This window comes from Hydractinia symbiolongicarpus, chromosome 2, assembly GCF_029227915.1.
Source record: "Hydractinia symbiolongicarpus strain clone_291-10 chromosome 2, HSymV2.1, whole genome shotgun sequence".
NCBI lineage: Eukaryota > Metazoa > Cnidaria > Hydrozoa > Anthoathecata > Hydractiniidae > Hydractinia > Hydractinia symbiolongicarpus.
The window spans coordinates 12,631,646-12,653,778 of record NC_079876.1 but is presented as its reverse complement, the minus strand read 5'-3'; the positions used below and the strand labels follow the sequence as shown (position 1 = coordinate 12,653,778).

At 31.5% G+C, this 22,133-nt stretch overlaps 2 protein-coding genes across 3 annotated transcripts; one reads left to right on the top strand and one right to left on the bottom strand.

Annotated features, from left to right (window-relative positions):
* Positions 1-1,268: 1,268 nt before the first annotated feature.
* Positions 1,269-4,096, bottom strand: LOC130629484 (uncharacterized). Its single transcript, XM_057442704.1, has 3 exons — positions 2,331-4,096; positions 2,052-2,148; positions 1,269-1,642 (listed from the first exon to the last, which is right to left on the bottom strand). Exons 1-3 carry the CDS (start codon positions 2,400-2,402, stop codon positions 1,269-1,271), a joined length of 543 nt encoding a protein of 180 aa, XP_057298687.1. The 5' UTR covers positions 2,403-4,096.
* A 5,981-nt stretch (positions 4,097-10,077) lies between these two features.
* Positions 10,078-22,133, top strand: LOC130629483 (uncharacterized). Of its 2 annotated transcripts, XM_057442703.1 has the most exons (8): positions 10,078-10,795; positions 12,881-12,908; positions 14,413-14,669; positions 14,759-17,201; positions 17,372-17,646; positions 19,917-20,398; positions 20,812-20,879; positions 21,030-22,133. In XM_057442703.1, exons 2-7 carry the CDS (start codon positions 12,895-12,897, stop codon positions 20,827-20,829), a joined length of 3,489 nt encoding a protein of 1,162 aa, XP_057298686.1. In that variant the 5' UTR covers positions 10,078-10,795; positions 12,881-12,894; the 3' UTR covers positions 20,830-20,879; positions 21,030-22,133. The 2 variants fall into 2 exon arrangements, with proteins under 2 accessions (XP_057298686.1, XP_057298685.1); XM_057442702.1 differs by lacking the exons at positions 10,078-10,795; positions 12,881-12,908 and having other exon boundaries at positions 14,193-14,669.

The window sequence follows — 22,133 nt, the reverse complement described above, 5'->3', positions numbered from 1 at the left end:
CGGGCCATTTCGGTGTTTTTAAAAACTGTACTCTTCGCTTAACTTAGACGTCTTATAACTTAAGTAAAAATTGTAATTCTTATACATGTCAGATAAAATTTGAAACAACCCCATTTTAATATAATACAACATGAGTTTCTCCGTTTCTTTGTGTTCCGAGACGAAGATAAGCCGTTTTTTGACAGAACATCGGTGATTAAGAACATCAATGTTTAAGACGTATGCACAAATTAGACAAATAGTCGTTAGACCGTGGAAAAATGCACGGGTTCGCCCGTCCTTGTTATACCGCATATTGCGTGCGTCTCGCTACTTGCGCAGCTAAGCTACCATTTTGCGTGACAGACAGACGGATGGACAGACGTATACGGGTATTATAATATAGATGAGCATACTTATTATTATTATTATTTTCTTTATTATTATTTACGGATATTTACAGAGGATAACCATTTAAAAAGAAGTACAATATTTACAAATAAATATAGACAAATTTTTCCAACGGAACCTCTCCCTCCCCCAGTTTTAAAGAAGAATATATGCAAGTTAAGAAGTGAACACGAGTAATGTCTTGACCATTCTCCCTACCAACCCAACGATAAGAACACCGCCAAGAATCATTAGCTCATCCTGTGACTTTGTAGAGATTTATAAATTAGAATGGAACAATAAACTACCGAGTATAACAAATACAATGATTTACGCAAGCAACCGCACTTATTTCTCAAAAAACGTGTAATCGTTTTTATTTTAAGTTTTGTATACATCACTTGCCTAAAGTTATGTCAGATATATTTCCACTATTTTTCGGAACACTCTCTTGGGTGGTAGCATACTTAGGATCAAAATCAAGCTAACAGAAGAATAATAACAAAACAAAAGAATACTAGGTAGGCAATTTTTATTCAAAAAATCTTCCATAAGAAATATTTTATATTTACAATATTTGTTCTACCAATGGTCTTCTGTTTTGGACAAGCTTCAAGCAGTAACTTATAGTTCAAGTTTCTACAGTAGCAATGATCGATACACATAACTGTACACCTCAAAGTAATTTAATTCTTCTTTATATTAAATAAAAGTATTTGTTCTTGTGCCCAGCACGTACTGGCATCACCAAAAGATGGAAAATACTTCTGCTTGTTATTTAACAGACCAAAACAACCAATTACAAAATATACTGCTCCATGAAATTTGAGAAAAAACTTTAAGATTTCAGTAAACAGCAGAAGTGCACTTATTAATGATGTGTTTTTTATTTGACTCTTTTAAACGTCACCGTAAAAATGCATTTCGCTCACCAAAAACGCTTGCGAAGAATCCAGATGAGTTAAGACAACTTGTTGACCTGATAACAATGAATTGCATTCTACAACAAAGTTGACATCAGCTACTTCTGGTACCCATGAACAGAATTTATCATCAACCGTGATCACAGCTTTCCTGACAGTCGTTACCAAACGAATTGTTATAAATCGAATGAATTTTACCATACCGAAGTCAAGTCTAAAGTGACTTGTGCTGTCATGGAAAGTTCCAGCGTACGTACTATCATGCCCATCTTGCAGGTTCGTTAATGGGTATGAAGAATGAATCGGAAATGCTGCCATAGACAAAGTAGGTATTTTTTGAAACTGATTGGCTGGAAAATTTAAAAGACAGTTTGATTTTTATGAACACGCTAAATGCAAAAACTAATTTTTGATATCTATTAAAAATGGATAAAATATTTTCAAAAATAGAGAAGTTGCTCGCAAAAAGTTGTTAAACAGGCATAAAAACACAATTCTTCGTTAAGTAAAAGCATTGCTTTACGGGATTTTGTTTTGCTACAACTGTATACATTATGAAGGGATCTAAAAAAAATATATTTAAATAATACGAAAGATCAAAATTTAAATGCGGACGCTGTTAAACAGATATAAATCTTCCTCGTAACATATATTAAAAAAATATTTCCTCTTCTAAATTTTGTAATGTTTTGTAATGTGTTTTTTTTAAGTATGTGTTAAACATTTAGGGTGTGTGAAGTCGATGTAGATAGTACTTACGTATGCACTGGTATCCTACTTGATCGTCTTCAAAGCAGGTATCAACACATGCTTCTGTAAGTTCGCATGGACTGAATGATCGACAAACAGGTCCCCTCTATGAAAAATAATAGTTATGCTGCAAGGAGTTAATTTTTATTGAGACAGGAAATTATTATTTTAAGCATTCATGTATAAAATAGCTTTTTTATGATGTAAATAATTTGTTTTAAACTCTTTTTGTTAGTTGTATTCGTTAAAGCAAACTTGTTCCTCTCTATTGCTACAATTACCACTTACATTTCTCGTTCCATAATTTGTTGACAAAAATTGCCATCCAACTTCTAATACTTCATTTCCTTCAGCTTTCATTAACTCGCACGCAAGATTCGTTGGATGATAATTCACAAACGAGCAACTATCGCATGTTAAACACGATAAAACACATTCAGATCTTGTCACACCGTCTAGAGATTTTTCCACAGTGCCATTTAATCTTGTATCTGACTTAATGATAGAGAAATTTCCATGGCGTCGACAATGTAAACGTGTTATGTATCCAAGTGAGAAATAACACCAAGTTAAAAGAAACGAAATCGAAAATGTAGCTCTAAAAGTGCGAATAACGTTGCCAAAGTAAGGTTCAAATTTAACAATAGGAACTTTATTGAAATAATCTTACGGATATACCTTGTCAGATGAAACTTAAGGCGGGCTTCTACTTCCAAGTTTTTTGACGGAAACAGGAACTGGATAAGGACGACGGGAACGGGAAAATTTAATTAAATCCATTGAAATAAAATGGCGGGGAAAAAATGTAAACAAATATGGCGGCTTTTCTTCAAAAGTTAAGCCAATTAACTTTGTAATTATTATAGTTATGGCACTTTTTGTCTCGTCAAATTCCACAAACAGGAATAGTTTCTTACTTCCTCGATCAGTTCAACTTCCCAATTTTTTCGTTATTTTTACTTTCGATTTCTTTTAATACATTTACAACAGTTGCATCCTAGATTGGACTGAGTATTAAATCACCGTTAGAAATACCACGTAAATATTGTTCGTTTTCTTGAACGAAGGTATCTTCGGTTGAGTTCTAATTATCTGTGAAGTTATCGGCTTCGTACTCGTACTGCGACGCCATCTTGAATTTATTGTTTTGCTGAGTTAGCAAAATTGACAGGACCTGATTGGAAATCTATTTCCCATCCTGGAAGCTCTCGGGAAAAAGTCGAATTTGATTGAACTTTTTCGAAAAAGCGAAAAAATCACGTGATTTTTTCCCCGTTTCCGTTCCTGCCAAGAAACTTGAAAGTGGAAGTCTGCCTGTATATAATAATTATTTCTAACTAATGTGAATTGAAAGTTTTTTTCAAAAGCAGATTAAAGGTAATCATACAATGTTTTTTTGAATATACATAAAATTTATATTAACATCGTATGAATAATACGTTTGCAATTCTTAGTCTCAATTAAAATGTCTTAAATAGTTTATAAAGCTGGGTTTACATGCACGACAAAAATGTATTAAGCACTTAAAGGGTTTATAAAGCTGGGTTTACATGCACGACAAATAAATATTAAGGGCTTAAAGGGTTTATACAGGAGTTTTAACAGTTAAATTTGTTCTGTATTAAGTCGCTAAAACGTGTTTTAATTTACATGCAACCTGCTTTATTGTTTTTTTGTTAACTTTAACTTCGAAGGTGGAAAGAAAATAATGGTATTTATTTTAAAAGTATGTTTTATGTGTTTTGCAGCTAAAAAATAGAGAATGGTGAAAAATAAAATATAAAATCTTCTGAAAGATAAATCCTTTTAACATTTCAACGAATTAACGTTTGGTTTTAACACGACTAGCCTCACAGTTACTTACCTTGCCAACATTTTGACTGTTATATTTTTATTTTTTTATGCCGTCTAGAGTTTATATCATTAAAGTTTATTAAGTATTAATTTTCATTGATTTGGGAATCATATGACTCTATGGTTGTCAATGGTTTTTTATGTTCAATATAAATGTTAGTGTATCATCTTGTCAGAAAATAGACGAATTGCGAATGTTTACAAAGTTTCGGATATGCGCGGGCATTCTGACAGCCAAGAAAAGAAGGTCCACATAGGCCAAATTGGCTATTTACGCTAATTTATATGTTTATAGGAATATAAAATTGAAAATACATAGAAATTGGTTTTTCTTAACTATTATCTTCTCTGTTTTAGGCTAATTATTTATTTTTAGGGACATAAGATTAACAATGCATTGGAATTTGCATAAGAGCAGGCATTACGAATCTTAGTGTCAGTGTTTTTTTTTCCTTGATATTATCGATCGCCCTGATATGTTGTTTATATATTTTGCCTGCACACATGCGCGTGCATATCCATTATTCTCGATGCAAAATCGAAACACTGAGTCACGCCTCAGCGATTTTTTCCTTAAATGGTTGGAAGTAACTTTGATGGTTGGAAGTAACTCAACGATTATAAGAAGTAACTTGGAAGTCAATCTGATATTCCGATATTATTTCGGATGAATCCTTATGGTTAGAAGTAACATATCATTACAAAAGAACGTGGCTGATCACGAAGATGCGTTGTCCTATTTAAACGCGATTTAAAATCAGTTCAGAGGTGGTAAAAATACTGAAGAACTTTTTGCATGCCTTGAAGAAAGAATACAAAGTTAAATGAATAGAGGGCGTTGTGAGTCAGTTCAAGGCTTATATTTATTGTCGACTAGTTAGTGTGGAAGATGTGGGAAAATTTGTTGCATCGTACAACATAAAAACAAACGAAACGTTGAGAAAGCTAACACAAACTTATCCGAGCGAAAAAATGAATGTTCAGCACGTGTTTATTATCGTTGCTAACACAAAACAGGTCCTCAACCTTCAATGAATCCGAAAGTCATATTACTATATATACTGTCATCAACCACACTATTAGTTCCTGCTATTTCAAAAGTATCATCGGTAACATTAAAATTAATTCCCAAATTACACATGAATATCATGACAATAGAAAAAATACGTCCACTTATGCAAAAAAAAATTACCTGTGAGAAGTTTTTTCATTCCATCTATTGAATAAAACTATACAAGTATAGCCAACGTATTGTTGGGCAAAATTGTGAATGCATATTTTCACATATCGATGTCAAACAACTCTTTAGCAGCCATTGGTACTTCAAGCGGTAAAACTTCTCTCTTCGACTATCGGTAGGAAAAAAGGTGTATTAAATATCGCAACTAATCTCCTCACTTGAAAGTTAAAAAAAATATCACAGCTAATAAAAATCCACGTTAATAACATGCTCAAAACCAAAGAAAAGAAACTAAATGAAAAAGGATCTATAGTGCCGAAAATCAGAGTTCATCACGGGTCATTCTTTTTTCTAAGTTACTTGCAACCATCACTGAAAATCCGAATTAGAGGAAAATTTCTAAGTTATTAATCACAATCGATTGAGTTACTTCCAACCATCAAGGTTACTTACAATCATTTAAGAAAAAAAATTCGCCACGCCGCAACTAATCTATAATCTGTCGGTTAAAATTAAAATATTTGGCATGTGATTAAAGTTTTATCCGACAAATATGTTTATCTGATGAAATTTATCTATAAGGATTATACTCAAAAAGGGCCAACCTTGATTCGCTGGTCTTTCGTCCTCATATAAAACAGACTATTGGTACTGGGTTTGCGGTTGGCGAAGGACGTTTTTTCCAGAAAAGCAATACAGACGTTGTAAACCAATTGAGACCAAAGTAGGTTGGTTCAAATCAAGTACACATACTGCTTAAATGAACCTTCGCGAGTTGTGCTAACTCAGGCAGGATTCGGCGTCTTTTAAAAGCCACATACAATATGTTCTATTTGGCTTTTTGTAAAGCAAGGACTCAACGGAACTAATATTGGACACTAGTCGTTGCCCGTGGAAATATCCACGGGTTCGCCCGTCCTTTAAACTTACCCGTGGCAACAAAGTGGACAAAAATATATCGCATTTGATATTCGTGTTTCCGTAACATGATTTTCTAACTCAGCGGGGGTCCGCGCAGAGACAGACAGACGACGGCTATTATTATAGAGACTTAATGTATAAAGAGATGGCTAATAGAAATACAACAATTTACCATTTATATTATTCTTTCATGCAACTATAATCATTCAAAGTTTCTGCTGTGTTAAGTTGAATTTTAGATTTGCGGCTTTCCATTGTTTCCTGCTGAACCGGATTCTGCATTCGGATTCCTATAATTACTTTGTTAAGTAGTTGGAAAAACAATATTATACACCTATTTATAAAGCATGTGTGGTTTATACGATTTAAAGTCTGCGAAGTGTAAATTAAGTCTTAGACGTCTTTTTAATCCGTCGTATTATAACATCTTATCACCTTTCCACAAAATAACTGTTTATTTGAGAGAGCTTGTAATTTTTAACTGAGATAGCAAAAACTCTTGCCAAGCTGAATTTCAATTGTTCTGATTATAAGTTTGCGTTCCAGTGCAATTTGCAACATTGTTCAACCTATCAGTTAAGACAAAAGTATTTTCCTTTATCCGTGAGAAAGTAGTCGCTGCCAAGGAGAAGGAGCTGTTGGATTGCAGTGGGATGGATGGTGGCCATTAAACCATTTAATAAGCTTCAAGACCTGGTGTGCGTTCATGGATTATTTCCCAAGTCGAAAAATGATTTAAGAAACGATCTTTTGAATTTATGTGCATTTTTATGAACATTTTTCCTCCATCATAGATAATTCGCAGGTAATAAGGGCTTCCTTTAATTTTCTGTTTCAGGATGAAGAACAAAAAAAAGCAATCCCTATTTAACTTTGCAAGTACATTGGTACAATCACAATCACGTTAGTTAACAGCTGACATCACGTTTTTAAGGCGGCAACTGATATATAGTCTGGCATCATTTTTCGGAACACGAAGAAGACATGATATAATATTCCATGACAAATCTCATGTGTTCTGCAAATGAACCCAACAGTTGTAATAATTTAATTTTTCCAGATTATTTATCCTTGCTTACGTTCTTAATGTTGTCGAGCTTACTTTCCTGCATGCAAGTCAGCACCAATAGCTACTGCCACATATGACTAGTTAAACTTTTGAAGCAATTGTAATTGGTTTTCAGGAGCTTTGATTTCCTGAAAAAAGTTTACATTATTTTTTGCACATCGTTCAGCTGAAAATTCTAAGGCACATAATCTTGAGATATGCACAGCTACAGCTAGCCACCAAAAATAACGACGGTTTAGGGCTTGAAATAGTTTGTTTTAACACTAAAGCAACCTTAAATACCGCATCTGAAAAAACTGTCAACTTAACCATCCATAAATACCTTCAAATTCAACTTAATTATGAAGCAGGAGGCACTGTTTCACTGCGAGCGCCTGTTTGCTTACAGAACTCGTAAAACTTGCCTCGTTTTAAAAATACAGCGTTTCCATTCACGGTAAAATGGATATGGAAATAGGTGTATTGAGACCTCCGAGTCAGTATTGTATCCATCAATTGTGTCAAACATGCACGCAAGCTTATACGTTAAGACTGCTCCATTCTGTCTAATTCCAGCCACACTACTACTACTGTAATACGGCGACCATATTTTTTTCTTGATCTGTTGTAGTAACTTTTATTGCTTGTCTCTTTTTTTCATTGTTTTCTGTTTCTGTCACTTTTCTTATTATTTTCTGTTTCTGTCACTTTCTTTTACTGTAGCTTCTTACCATTTACGTCGCGTCCAAGTTTATTTATTTCAAACATCTTTTCCTGTACGAATTCTCCATGATGCTGTATCTACGTTTTGGGTTCTACTTTCTTCACTATTCAGAAACATTGCTCTATTCTGTAAATAACTAAAGAATTTTCCATAAAAATGGTGGTACATGCACATACGAATATCATATATTGTTTCAGAAGAAGAGCCATTTAGTACATTTATGGAGCTGAAATATAACCGTTATTATTATTATTAATTTTTAAAAACGTCATTTTCAAATGGAAGCGTTAAAGTGTCTTGAATTTGTTGTTTTTACATACGTATTTGTTTTTAACACATATCTCTGTCTATTTAAACTTAAGTGAAACCAAAATAAAATGTTCAGGCGTGTGTTTGTGTTCAAAATCATCTGATGCCATTCTTTAATTTAATTATAATACGTGACGTTAAAGAACATGGCTTATAATGTTTTAGGTTTGTTGTTATTTTGCTTTATTCTCTCCCTATATTATCATATGAAGTGCATTATATCTTTTTCTTTCTGTACCTTATCTTTTTAAGCATTTAATCATCCTTCACAGCACGTTTCTTTACAACATATGTCATGAGATGATAATGTGCAGCACTTTTTGTATGATCATCTGTAGGAGATGTAGTCTTATCGTGTTCGGCAATATATACCTTCAACACCACCATCGACCTCCATAAGTCCTTATCTTTCTCATTTTTAAGCTTGATTAGTGTCCATATTGATTGCAAAAAACCACGTGAATCATTTGATCAAATGTTTCTAGTTTTTGTTTGTATTGACAATGTTCAACAGTCGTAAAAAGTTAAGCTTCTGCATAGATGCCATCGAGTAAATCAGATTTAAAAAAAGACAGTATAAAAAACAACGAACATACTTTTCTGACTAAGTGTGTCGGTTGGATGCTCAAACACAGGCACGAACTTTCCGGCACTTAAGTGTACGCTTAAAATTCATGAGAGGATGGATACCTACAAGGAATGTAAATAATCTCCATGGAGTCATCATTTATAATCGTCATCGTGTATCGCAAATGTTTTGTGAATCCATAGTTCAGGTATTAATGGATTCACTAAAATGCACTATTCATCTGTTCCTACTGTTATTGCTATGTTCACACGCTTCTGACAGTTCCTGCTTTATTGCCCGTAGAAAGATGTCTTATAAATTATTTAAAGCTGGCTACAAGACAATGTTTAGTTACCATGCAAGAATCCCCTATTAGTTATTCAGTTGGCCCAATATTTTTTTTTACTTTATGATATTTCCTTTGCGGAAATGACAGTTTTTTTTACAGAACCATTTACTTTCGTTGGATCTGTGCAAATATGACCAAAATTAAACTTTTTTTATTACTTTTTAATATAATCAAACTGTTATGTAGCGGTATTCACTTTTAAGTTTGTTTTTCTATCTCCATAGAGCACATGTTAACAGAAAAAAAGAATATATTTTCCTATCCCGTTCCCGATAATTGAAATTATGTCGAGACAAAGAAGGTAAAACGTTAAAAAGGACATCATTTACAAAAATGCAACAATCCAGCTATCTCTCTCTATGTCCTTGGTTTTGTTTTGTTTTAGTTACTGTCTGGTGCTTGAATTCACTGACACTCCGCTGACGTCCTAAAATTTTTCAATTACAAAACATTATTTCCAGAAATTTCTTGCAAAACATTATAGTTTAATTGGGGCATTTATAGCGTTACTGGATTACTATTTGATAATAAATGTCTGCTGGTGTCGTATTGCTTATGTCTTAATTAAATATGTTGCTTCACCTCGTTTTCGTAGTTGTTAAGATTAAATCTTTCTATTTTCGTATATACTGTTCTTTCTAATCTGTCGTAGAATAACATCTAAGAGGATGCTTATATGAAGTGGATTAAAGTTTCACATGGCTCTGAAAAGTGCGGCTGTTCATGTGAAGTTTCACTTTAGGCTGAATTCAATTTCAGGAGTGATCCGTAAAGCACCGAATCTTTTGTGTTCGTGACTTTGAAGCATGCGCACTGATTAAAATTAAAGAATTGACGAAAGTGACCATTGACGTCAAGACATAAAAAATGTCGAACTTAGACAGTTGTTATTTACTTTCCTTTTATTTTCTCACAGTTATTTCGAAATGTATGGTTGAAAATACACACAAGTACTCTTTGTAGTCTTCTTATCCTGGAGAGTAGAGCTTTTCCTTTATTTTCTCACAGTTCTTTCGAAATGTATGGTTAAAAATACACACAAGTACTCTTTGTATTGTAATCAACTCCTCATACAAAGTTTTTTTTATTTTATTTTTTTATCTTTGCTAAAATACAATACTCTAAGAATACGTCTGTTTGAACGCCATTTAAATTCATAATATATTCTTTATACTTTAGTTTCAAGCCAATACAAAATTCACGTAAATTTACCAGGTGAAATTTCTGCAAGAAATTCAACTGTAGCTTCTCGCAGCTACCATTTATGTTGTGTAGATAAATAATGATAGATAAGCCATTTTGTGACGTTAGTAACGACTTGCCAAGACGGATTTTTTTTTAACTTTTCTATTTTTTTATTAATTTTTTAACTGTTGTTGTATGGCGGGAATAAAATAGGGCGTTACTGTAATTGACGCTTACATGTTTTTTTTAAGTTAAATTGAACTTACTGATTTTATTTCAGTCTAAAGGTTTAAGATATAATCTAATTTCTCTCACGGAACTTTTGTGCCAACATAATAAACAAAGAGAACTTATTGCGCATGCGCACAAGCACATGAACTGTCGCACAATGCTACCGCGCATGCCTACTTAACTACAACGCCTATTTCAAAGCCTATAGCGCATGCGCAGTTTTGACAAAACCTAGATGAAAAACTCATGCAAAACACGACGCCTTCTCATTGCGTTTTGAATCTCGTAAAGGCTAGATACCTGAGAAGTTCAGTTTTAACAAAAACAGACGGAAGATTGAAAGATTGATTTAAATTGAAAGACGGTTTTACTGATTGTTGAAAGGTAATGTAAGTAAACAAAATATTTTTGTTACTCTCTACTGTACCACTCTATAAAAGAAACGAAAAAAGGTTTGATGTTAAGAAAATAGAACTTTTCCCCTTTCAAAGAAATACGCGACGTTTTGTTATTACACGCTTTTTACTTGTGTAAGAACTATACTTTATATCTCAAATGTAAATATTCTAAATACTTTTAAGTGTGCTTCAGTTCAATGTTGAAATACTTTTAGTTTAGCACATTAGTTGTTTAAAAATCATGTTTATCGTAATGTTCACAACTTGTGCAACCCACATACAATGATGCATTGTCATACCTTTTTAATTTAATAAAATAAGTTAAATAGACAGGCTGCAGCATATAGCATTTAAAAAAAAAGTTTATGAAAAGTTTTGTTTTTGTGAAATGTCTTACCGCCTTGTATTTTTCAGCCCTCTTTACTTTGTCTTTTTTTCTTCAACCAAGGCGACTTTGATCATGGTTATATAGGATGAAATAAAAACAGCACAAAGGAGATAAAACATAAAACCAAGACCACAAGTTTTGAAATAAACTTTTTCTTTGATTTGCTTAGCAACTGAATTGCAATATTTTTTTTTTTGAATAGCATATGATTTTAACCTTTATCATTATGGAGGTAAATATTACACATTTGGTGTGTTTTCACATACATAGTTTTAGACCTGCTGGAAATCTAAATATTTCAGAACTTTGTTTTGCTAACTTCTTTTAATTTAATTTTGAATGCCATGGTGATTCAATTATCCAGCTTATTTTGACCTCACTGTAATTTTTTCTTCAGGAGTCATGTTTGATTCAGTTCTGATAAAGCTCATTGAGTAGCCTTCAAATTTTATACAAACAAGGAGGCTGAAAATGACAACGAAAAAGGAACAATATCAAATTTAAACTGTTTTTATTCCTTTTTTCTGGTAAAATAAATCCAACGTGGTGATTCGTGCTTTTGTAATGTATTTTTTTTTTTTTGATTTTTTCAAGGACGGAGTAGTTATGAATAATATGTTGTTGCGGCATGAAATGTTTAGAAAATGGATGTGAATTTTATATTCTTCAAGTCAGAATGTCATCACATTGAGGAAAAACATTAACCTAAACATATTGTGACTTTTACTTAAAGATCTTATTACATTGTTTGACCACAGGGCTAGTTTTCTCCTCGCAATGCACTAACCATTGGCTAAAAGCCAAATCACATGACTGTCTGACCTAGAATATGTTAGAAAAGCAAACTATAAATGTAAATACAAAGTGCAAAGTCCAAAACTCCTGTCATATTTGTCTTATGATGTGCTTAACATAATTAAACAAAAGTGTGAAAATATTAACATTCCAATCAAGAAAGTCAACAAACACATTTTAGTTTCTATGATGTATGTCTAGACGTATAAACAATCTACTTAATTTTTTAATTTAATCATTTTTTTCAAATATTTATTAGCAGTAACCATAGAGATATATGAAGAGAAAGAGACATAACGGGTTAATTTCTATTCAAAGTCCCCTTGCTTAAGCAGACAATGCGGAGGAGGTGTGATACTGGATTCCAGTTCTTTTTTCTATCAAAACAACTAATCACTAATTCTTAATCTGTAGTAAGAATAATGTTGAAAATTTTACCTAAAAAAGTTGAGGAAGTAAATGACTGTTCCATTGAATTCTTCCAACGTAACACGAAAAAGTCACATCCGATATAGCTATTCTTATACACTTGGTCCTAAATTTTATTTTTAACAAAAAGTTTAAATTAGAAATTTATATACTAATCACACAATTTTTATTTTCTACCCTAAAAATCAGCAGGCTTAAAAAATAAAAATATCATTAGGCTCCAATAATAAAAAATATTTCAAGATCAAAATCAAGATAAAAAAAACAATTTATTTTAATCTTGAACCACAATTTAAGGATTTTATAGAGTCACCTGGATTTAGTTATTAGTCTCAACTCTACAAGCTTGTAACACTAAGAACCTACAGGCTTAAATAAAATCATATATATCTAAACCAATTTACCTTGTATTTTTCTACTTATGATTTCAACTGTTTACATTGTCTTTCTCTTTTGTAGATCCTATCACAAAGATGTCTGCTTGCAGGTAAATGGCTAAATATATTTAAAATATTTTAATTATTATTGGCCTCGTGTAACTTTTATCTACGGATACACTCTTTTTAGGTAACCTATTTGTATTAAACCAAGTATTAAGAATTCTAAAATATAAGTAATAAAGCTTTCACTATTCCAGCTTATTTATCCCCTAAGAAGCATTTAGAGAGACACAATTTTAAAGAAAAAATTGACTTAACTTCAAATTTAACCAGCCAATACAAATGAGCATTTAACTTTTTATACAAAAAGTTATTCTGAGAAGTTTGTTAACACGTAGCATCTATCGTAAAGAGCTTGGAACTCTGATCAAAATAAGGTATATAAACATGTATATTTAAGGAACAGAGAAGGAGCTGGCGTTAGCAAAGTCCCCCCAAAGTACTAAAAAACTTTATTAAGAAATTTCTATACCACTGGTCTTCATCGTATAGATCTTGAAATACTGATCAAGAAATGTATAGAATCGTGTATTCTTGACAAACACTTGCAGAGATATTGGGGTTTAACGGTTTCTGACGTGATCAACTCGTTCCGAAACGGTTTCAGGGACCAAGGTTTGAGAAATTTGCACAAATTGGTCCCAGGTGGTCCCTAGTTACCCACGCCGTAAAAAAATGACTGACGTCACCACCTCGTTTTCAAGTTAATTGGCCTCAAAGTTGTAAGTGCACGTTGAATTTCTGTCTAATTGAAGAAAAGGCACTTGCAAACTTAATATTTACATGGTCAATTACCCTTCCATTGAATCACATAAGCAACTTTTGTAACTTGGACCAAGAAAATATCAAAAATTTTAGACCACTGTTATTTTTCTCTATTTTACAGACGTAACTGTTCTTTACTTGTTGTTTGTTAATTACTTACTTGAGAAGGTGAAATTCATATTTGCACTTACTATTCGTGCTGGGGGACGGGGTTGATTCAGGCCCCGCTCTTAAACTTTTTGTATACCTTTTTTATGTGTTCATAATTACACCTTCAAATTTTTCAGAACTTTTCAAAACTTTTTATTTTGCTTTATTTTCCAAAAACAATTTCTTTGGAATTATGCCGAAGCTTTATGTGACTTCTTAGTCTATATTGTTTTCTTATTTTATATTTCTGTTATTATTGTTACTAAATTCATCTCAATTATATAACATTCAAAATCGTTTACAAAGTTCAAAGTTTGTGCTTTCTTCCATATGTCACTAAATTTGATGACGTCATCACCAAAAATGTTGACGTCGCTAATTTTTTTTTTCACCAAATTGTTTATTTATACCTGGACAACAGTTGTGGTAAGTTTCAAGTCAAACGGACAACAATTGTAGAAATTACACGGGAGGGGGGGGGATGATTTTTAAATGCGTTGTATTTCTCAGGTTATTATTAGGTTAATAAAATTAATAAGGATTTATGGTTTTCTTTATGATATTGCACTAATTTCTGAAAAAGGTAATTTTTTGATGGAGTCTCTAACCAATTGTAATTATGCGTTTAATTTTTAGTTTTTGGATGTATAAAAACAAAGAAGGAGATATGGTTGTTAAGTTTCATAATGAAGATCTTCAAAGGGTGCAAACGATTAATATGAAACAGGAAGAAGACGATACAATGATAGAATTGCAAGGAACAGATTACCGTGAAGAGAGAAAAGACAATAGACTGGTATTGACGATGTACAGAGGAGCTATACATTATATTGCACAGCTTGCCATAGCACTGCTTGATATTGACGGAAAGCAAAAATTATTTGTAGTCGACAGTAAGTACTCCAATTACAATTTAGTCATTGGTTTTTCTTTAACATATGCACGTAAGTTTTCTTATCGTTACTGTCTTTAATATTTGTAGATGTCAACATCGCCTGTGCTCACAAGTATACCAACAAAGAAAGCAACTTTTCTCTCCATACACATAATAGTGACAAAATTGCAGCACATATCGAGTCAATTATCAGCACCCCTCTTAATGAAACTAACATTCAGCTCTTCTGCTGTGGAGAAGTACAAAAAAAAAGTAGAAGCGAATACTTAAGATGTTCAAGAAATTATGTTAATGAAAACTGCACATCCAACAATGAGTTTCTGAAAGAAGCTGTTCAATTTCCACCACCGATGGTAAATGAAGAGATATCCAGACTTGCCTTTCGACTAAAGTCATTTCTTAGTGAAATTGGACAGGTGTTTGTGATTTTCACACATTACAATACCATGGACAATCTGAGACTTTTAAATTTAAATACTTATTGTGATCGTGTTCCGGATTATAAACACAGACTTCTGCTGCTCCATCCATCTCAAAATACCTTTGTCAATATAAGATACACTAAAACTACCAGTGCGTCAACCATTGAGGAAGAATTTCAAAATGGTGAAGTAGATATTAAACATTTGTTTTCAATCAATCGAAAATTTATCTCGAATAGTACCTCCAGATTTATAAATGTGGTTGCAGCACCAAATTTCCGAAAGTTAGAGAACATCGACGTTTGTGCAAGCTGTCAATTGTTAGATCAGTCTATTTTGTCAGACGACGCAAAGGTTAAAAGGTTTTTTCTGAATCTGGGATTAACAAGAAGATATCCTGATAAGAAAATTAAAGAGCAGTACATGAACATATTGGGTCAAGCAATGTGTTTCATGGCAAGTAGGGAAACTATGAACACTGTTCCAACAATCAAAGATGACATCCATGGGAAAATAAGCACTCTCCTATTGTCACCTGAACAGTCAAATATTTTGTTTGACGAATCTAAAAAGAAAATCATCGTGGGACCATTGGGAAGTGGTAAATCTGTTCTTGCTTTAAATTATCTAAAACATCTTTACCAATGTTGTGAAGGAAACTGCATAATATATTATGTTATGTGGAGTGACAAAACGATACTGCTGAAAGCTGTCGAAGAATTCGTCTTAACATTTCAATGCAACAGAAATGTCACCGTGATAGTAATAAATGCAATTGAATTAGCAAAAGAGCTCAACCTCTCTAAACTTCCAACAGTATCTCAATTATTACTGAACCTGTTAAGGAAACATGGTGCCATGTCATTTCATTTTATAAGCGACGAGGTAGATGGTGAGATGTTTGACAATCAAGAAGCTTTATCGCTGAAGCAGATTTTGGAGAGGGAAGAAGCTTTACAGAATTCCATGATTGTGTTGTTTCTGCAATCTTTGGAAAAGCACAGGAGATTGGTTACATCTGGAGAAACAAAAAATCATGATAAATACAAATACGAAGAAACTGGTATGCGTGTGTTTTACCTCAATAAAGCAATGCGAACAACGAAGAAAATTTTTGACTTTTTAGTAGAATTTGAGAAAAACATTTCTGCTGTTGAATCAGTTATCAAACATCCTGTTCAAGACAGCGCTGGTAAAAAAACATCCCTCCAAAACTCTGCGGCGACAAGTTCTGTTGTCCACAAAAATTCAAAGAAACTTCTCCCTCAAAAAATTGGAGAAAAAGGTGAAGAAGGTAAAAAAATATTTAAAGAGCCAGTGGACATCGACGAAATTGCAGCTGCCTCAAATTATCCAGATGTTTCTGAAGATATCAAAACCCTAACCAAAGTGAAATGCAACTCCGCCCAAGAAGTTGGACATAACATTGAAGGAACAAAACCAATACTGATACATCTTAATTATGAAAATGAAACAGAAGAAAAAAGTATTGTCATGTTAGCTCTCTCGTTGGAATACTATCTAGATCGTGTTAATATTAAACGATTATTTTTTCATAACACTGTGGAACAATTGATCACGTTTCGAAAAGTTTTGGATTTGATCGGAAGGGATTATTTTGTTTATAACAAACAAACTGAATGGAACATTATCGATCACAACAATGAAGTTACCAATCTTCCGGAAAACGAAGGTTATGATTTAATTACTAATCTAGAAGGTAGTAGAGGAACAGAATTTTGTGAAACCGTATGTTGTATTGACATAAATGACACTATGTTGCGACACAAGACGTTAGAAGGAATGTCCAGAGTAACTGAACGCCTGATAATTGTTTGCGCGTGTAATATACAGTCTGCTGCTACAAATTCATCAACTGGACATATCATTAAAGATCTGTTACCAGAGTACCTGAATGAAATTTCTGTTGAATGTTGCAAGAATTCAAACGAAAATTACATTGAAACACAAGTTAATGACAGAAAATCGATAGGATATGTAAATACAAATTCGCGTAGATTCAAAAATCTCATGGAACGGATAAAGAAAATTGAATATAAAAAGAATGAATCAGATGAGGGCGATTTTGCGCAAATTATACGTAACAAGTAAATATATCTTATTTTTTAGTTTACATACCAAAAAATTGCCAGTTTTTATTTGTTTACGTATTACAAACCATATCTTAAAAAGCCACAACTTCATCATCAAAGTCATCCCTTTCATCCTACATAAAAAATATAAGGTTACCTTTATAATTTCCAAATTTATTTACTAGCTTTCAATCTCCAACAATCAACGCGAGCTGCATTTTTACACACGATGATTCGTGTACAATTAGTTGGAATGATGAAGGATATGGTTACGTGATTGAAATGGAAAACGACAGATCACAATGGCAGAACGTAGAAGGTGTGACCACACATGGTAGATGTGTTATCAATAATTTAGTTGTTGGAAAGACATACAAGTTTCGTGTTGCAGCCAGTAATAACTTTGGTGAATCAGAAATTATATTATCCTATCCACATTTCGTTGCTGTTACTTTTCAAGGTAGGTTGTTCACACAAAACTTTTTTGTTGTTATGCGTAAAGTTTTTAAAATTATACAAAAATGAATATAAAATTCTAAATATCATAAATGACCATAACCAGGAGATCCAGAATATTTTTTTATCACAAGAAAATCAGAATAAGGTGTTAAAAATACACTCACCTAAACAAATATAGGTAATTTCCATACTACTTCAGAGGGTAAGATGTGACCACGCTAACTTTGTGCTTATTGGTTTATTTTAAACGTAGTCCGCTCTGAGAAATTATTTTGTGTTTATTTGTGGATTAAATTTTAGGAATCTGTTTTGACATATTCGTTCTGATACATTCATTTTTAATATCCTCGAAGAAAGCTAACTTAACTGAGCTAAAAATGATCATTAATGTTGTCTGCTTTGTTTTACGAAGTTTTAAATTTATGGTCCTTGCCAACATACAACCCAGTAGATATTAATCATTTTTTTGATTTCTTTTTTTTTTTACTGCAACTCATTTTGTGAATGTAAAAAGAGTGCGTCCTTTTTACGGAAGTTAATTTGACTTTTTTCTAGCAAAAGTGATTCTAAGCAAAAAAAAATTAGCAAAAATTTAAATAAACAATTTTTTGCATTATTTTGATACGTATCTTTTTAATAAAAAATAGTGAAAAGAAAGGAGTATAATCATGGTCGAAAATAGGTCATAAACTCTGATTATTTTTCATTTTAACAATAGAAACCAGCCTCGTTCCACGAGTCTTTTGTGATTTTTAGCACATCCGATAATGACGTGAAGCTAAACAGTAAAAAAAACCTGGGCGCGAGGTTGAACTCTGAAAATTAAAATGATAAAAAAGTTTAACCGATCGCGTGTCAAAAAACAATCTTTGAAATATTCGTGCAGACGAAATCGAATATATTGAGTACAGTAGTTCTATTTTTATCACTATATCATACTCAACCAAAACGAATATGTTTCATTCAACAAATAATGTTGATAAAATGTGTGAGGTGAAAGAAAATTTAATTTTGATAAAAGTAGCAGCTAGTTTTTATTATACATTATTTTTTTTCATGAGAAACCCGTTTACAATTAACGGAGTATTTACTAAGAGCTGTGTACCTAAGTCTCGTGTTCTTTAGAACTTGTTCTTATAAATAACCGATCGCGTGTCAAAAAACAATCTTTAAAATATTCGTGCAGACGAAATCGAATATATTGAGTACAATTCGTTCTATTTTTATCACTATATCATACTCAACCAAAACGAATATGTTTCATTCAAAAACAAGTTTTTTTAATAACAGGATGTGATTATAAGGTAAGAAGAACTCTCGAAAATTTCTTCTCGAAAATATATAAATCTTATATGTATAAGAATTGAATTAATAAGAATCTACGTTCTTAAGAAATTAAATACATTTTTTGGTTTCTAGCAAGCAGATTTAATTGCAGATAAATTATTTTTAACACTGTTTCTTTTTTATAAGAATTCTTTTATATGAACCACAAGGGTAGGAAACTTTAAAATTTAAGAATGTTTTAGAAATCACCCTGAGGCTGGAAGTATGTTATTAGACACCTTTGTCGGTAATTCCTTTATGCTTTTAATCCACTCGTTCGAAAGTTGAAACATTCGAAAGCGCAACCTTCGAATGCTGTACTTAATTCCGGAGATAGAAAATAAATATGATTCAAAAATCACTTTAGAACATTTGGACTCATTTTTTTAGAATCTTTAAGAGTTATAAGGCCGCTTTATGTAATTCATTTAAAAAAATCAGTGTGTATTTGGTAAACAAAATGCTGATCATGATTTAGACAATTAATTTTGTGTTTCTAATTTGTCTCCATTTGTGAATTCATACATGATGACGTCATTAAATTAGTGTTATTACAATTTTAATATTTCATCTGTTTATCAATGTTTGTATTTATTTGTATAATCGTTTATTTTCTTCGATATTTTTTTTGTCGCTACGAACAAATTATCTTAAAATATTTTTTATTTAAGAATTTCCACTTGCGCAAATTAATCTGATGACATCAAAATAATATACTCGAAATTCGTTTGTTCTTATATTTATTTTTGTGTTTTTATAATTATTTGTGAATGTTTAATATATTAACATTCTCTTTTCACTATTTTTATGTTTATAAAATGTTTAATCTATTACAATAAGAAGAAACATCTTAAAATCGATGTCATAAGTTTTTCGTTATCATGTTTCATTAATTTATAAATTTATAAATTTATAATTTTTATTCATTTATTATTTTATTTTTAGATATCGTGGAAATTATTAGATCTAACGATATCGAACAACTGAAAAAATTACTATCCATTCATCCAAACATCGTTCACATGAGAGATGAAGATAAATACACACCATTGATGTGGACAGTACGTTACACCGACAATACATCAATGGTGGAAATACTCATCTCATATGGGAGTGATGTTTGGGCGGAAAATAGATGGAAACACAACAGTTATCATTTGGCTGCATATCATGATCGTCACACAATATTAGATATGTTATGTCGACATGATGTAACAAACATCAACCGTGTAGATGATTACAACTTCACACCATTACATTATGCTGCAGCGCTTGGTAACATCTCATGTGTTGATGTTTTGTTACGTTATGAAAATATTGATGTGACGATCGAAAATATATATGGAAGAACAGCTTATGATTATGCTGGAGGATGGATGAATGAACAAAACCGGGAAATAATAAGACGAAAAATAAAAGAATACGAAGTAAGTTATTAAGTTGATATAATAAATTAGAAAGAAGAATAAATGTGATTTTTATTCGCGGTTTTTTATAATTATTAAGGAAGAAAGATGGTTAAAATTTTAAATGATAAAAGAGATATAAATAATAAACGGAAATAGAAAGGTATTATTAATATTCAAGCGGAGTAAAATATTTTAACGAAAGTAGCAAAATAATTTAATTTTGGTTTAAATAGAAAAGATAAATGAAATTAAATAAAAAGACGAAGAAATAATAAAATATTGAATATATATAAAAAATAATTCCATAGCTAAGTAAATAAAATTAAAACTTCGTACCCAGACCTCAATTAACTAGAATAGGCGAGAAAAAAATTAAAATAGCTAAGCATACATTACGTGTTTTGTTTCAATTTTATTAAATCTTTTTTTAGGATGAAAAGAAAAAATAAACGTCTTAGGAAATTGTTTCATTTCAATAAAACAACAATAGCTTTAGCAGGTGAGAAATTTTTCGCAGATGAGAAAACAATCCCTCGAATTTAAAATGTTTGAAATTTACGCGGCATTAAACTTTCCCCAATCTGTTTGAGGTTTAAGTACCTTCGAAAACTTTTTTCATTTTCATATATAACAAACTTTTATTTTTTAGATGATTGCAGCTCGAATTATTTATTATATTTTTGTACATAACTACACTATTATTTTATACATACTTATTTTATATATTTTATTTATTTATTTTTTATATATCTATAATAAATTATTTTTGTTTTCTATAATTTATTATTTTTATATATATATATACTTTATTTAAATTAAAACAAATTTATAAGAACAATGAAGCTGGAAGTGGCTGAAAAATAAGAACAAAGTTAGAGCAATAAAAAGGATGAATATTTACTGATATTCTTTTCACAATAAATATGAAGAAATACATCTTTCAATGCAGAGAAATTTTCGCAAATTTAATTGTTGTAGCTTTTCAAGTTTGATGATCTAGATGGTCAGATTATAGAAATAAAAACAATTTTAGCCATCGTCTACATTATCAGATTTATAAACTATATCAACTAATAAGAACGAGGTATCTGGATGTGTTGAGAAAATAAAAACAAATTTTGAGAATAAAAAGGCTGAATATTTACTGATATTCTTTTTTTCACAACAAATATGAAGAAATACATCTTTCAATCCAGAAAATTTTTTTACAATCAATTCGATTTTGTGTACTTAGGAAAAAAATGATCAAATTATAGAAATAAAAACAATGTTAGGATGAAGATGTAATATAAAATTAGATCTCAGCGTAAAGTCAAAGTTCATCGTTCCTCCAAAAAACTTATTTTTAATAAAAAAATGTTAATGAAATTTAATTTTTAACAAATGTACTGTGAAACAATTTTTGTTCGGCTTATTTTTGTAATATGAAATATACATGAAAAGATACATGTTTAAAGTCACGTGGTTTTGCTGCATATAAATTGTCTTGTTCCCAACTCTCTCAATATCCTATATTGTGAAAAAACAATTTGTCATTTGACAAAATGGTATTCATTTAATTTTGAAATGTAAGTTTCGCCCTCTGTACCCAGTCCTCTTAAGAATAAACTAAGTTAGTTTTCGTGGAGATCGTCATCGGGTTTAAGAAGATTATAATGTATAAAAGGAATATTTATTCTGTTTTTATTTAGAAAATATATATACCTTATCGCACACAAAAATTGTTTTCGTAACTAAGACCAACCCGAGGCTG

Bases quoted from the DNA above. Each gene is read 5' to 3' on its own strand.
- LOC130629484 (XM_057442704.1), bottom strand. From the start codon at position 2,402: ATGAAAGCTGAAGGAAATGAAGTATTAGAAGTTGGATGGCAATTTTTG. The intron at 2,149-2,330 runs GTAAGTGGTAAT...TATTTTTCATAG, and splicing joins CAAATTATGGAACGAGAAAT to AGGGGACCTGTTTGTCGATC. The intron at 1,643-2,051 runs GTAAGTACTATC...TAAATTTTCCAG, and splicing joins AGTAGGATACCAGTGCATAC to CCAATCAGTTTCAAAAAATA.
- LOC130629483 (XM_057442702.1), top strand. From the start codon at position 14,396: ATGCGTTTAATTTTTAGTTTTTGGATGTATAAAAACAAAGAAGGAGAT. The intron at 14,670-14,758 runs GTAAGTACTCCA...TAATATTTGTAG, and splicing joins AAAATTATTTGTAGTCGACA to ATGTCAACATCGCCTGTGCT. The intron at 17,202-17,371 runs GTAAATATATCT...TTTATTTACTAG, and splicing joins GCGCAAATTATACGTAACAA to CTTTCAATCTCCAACAATCA.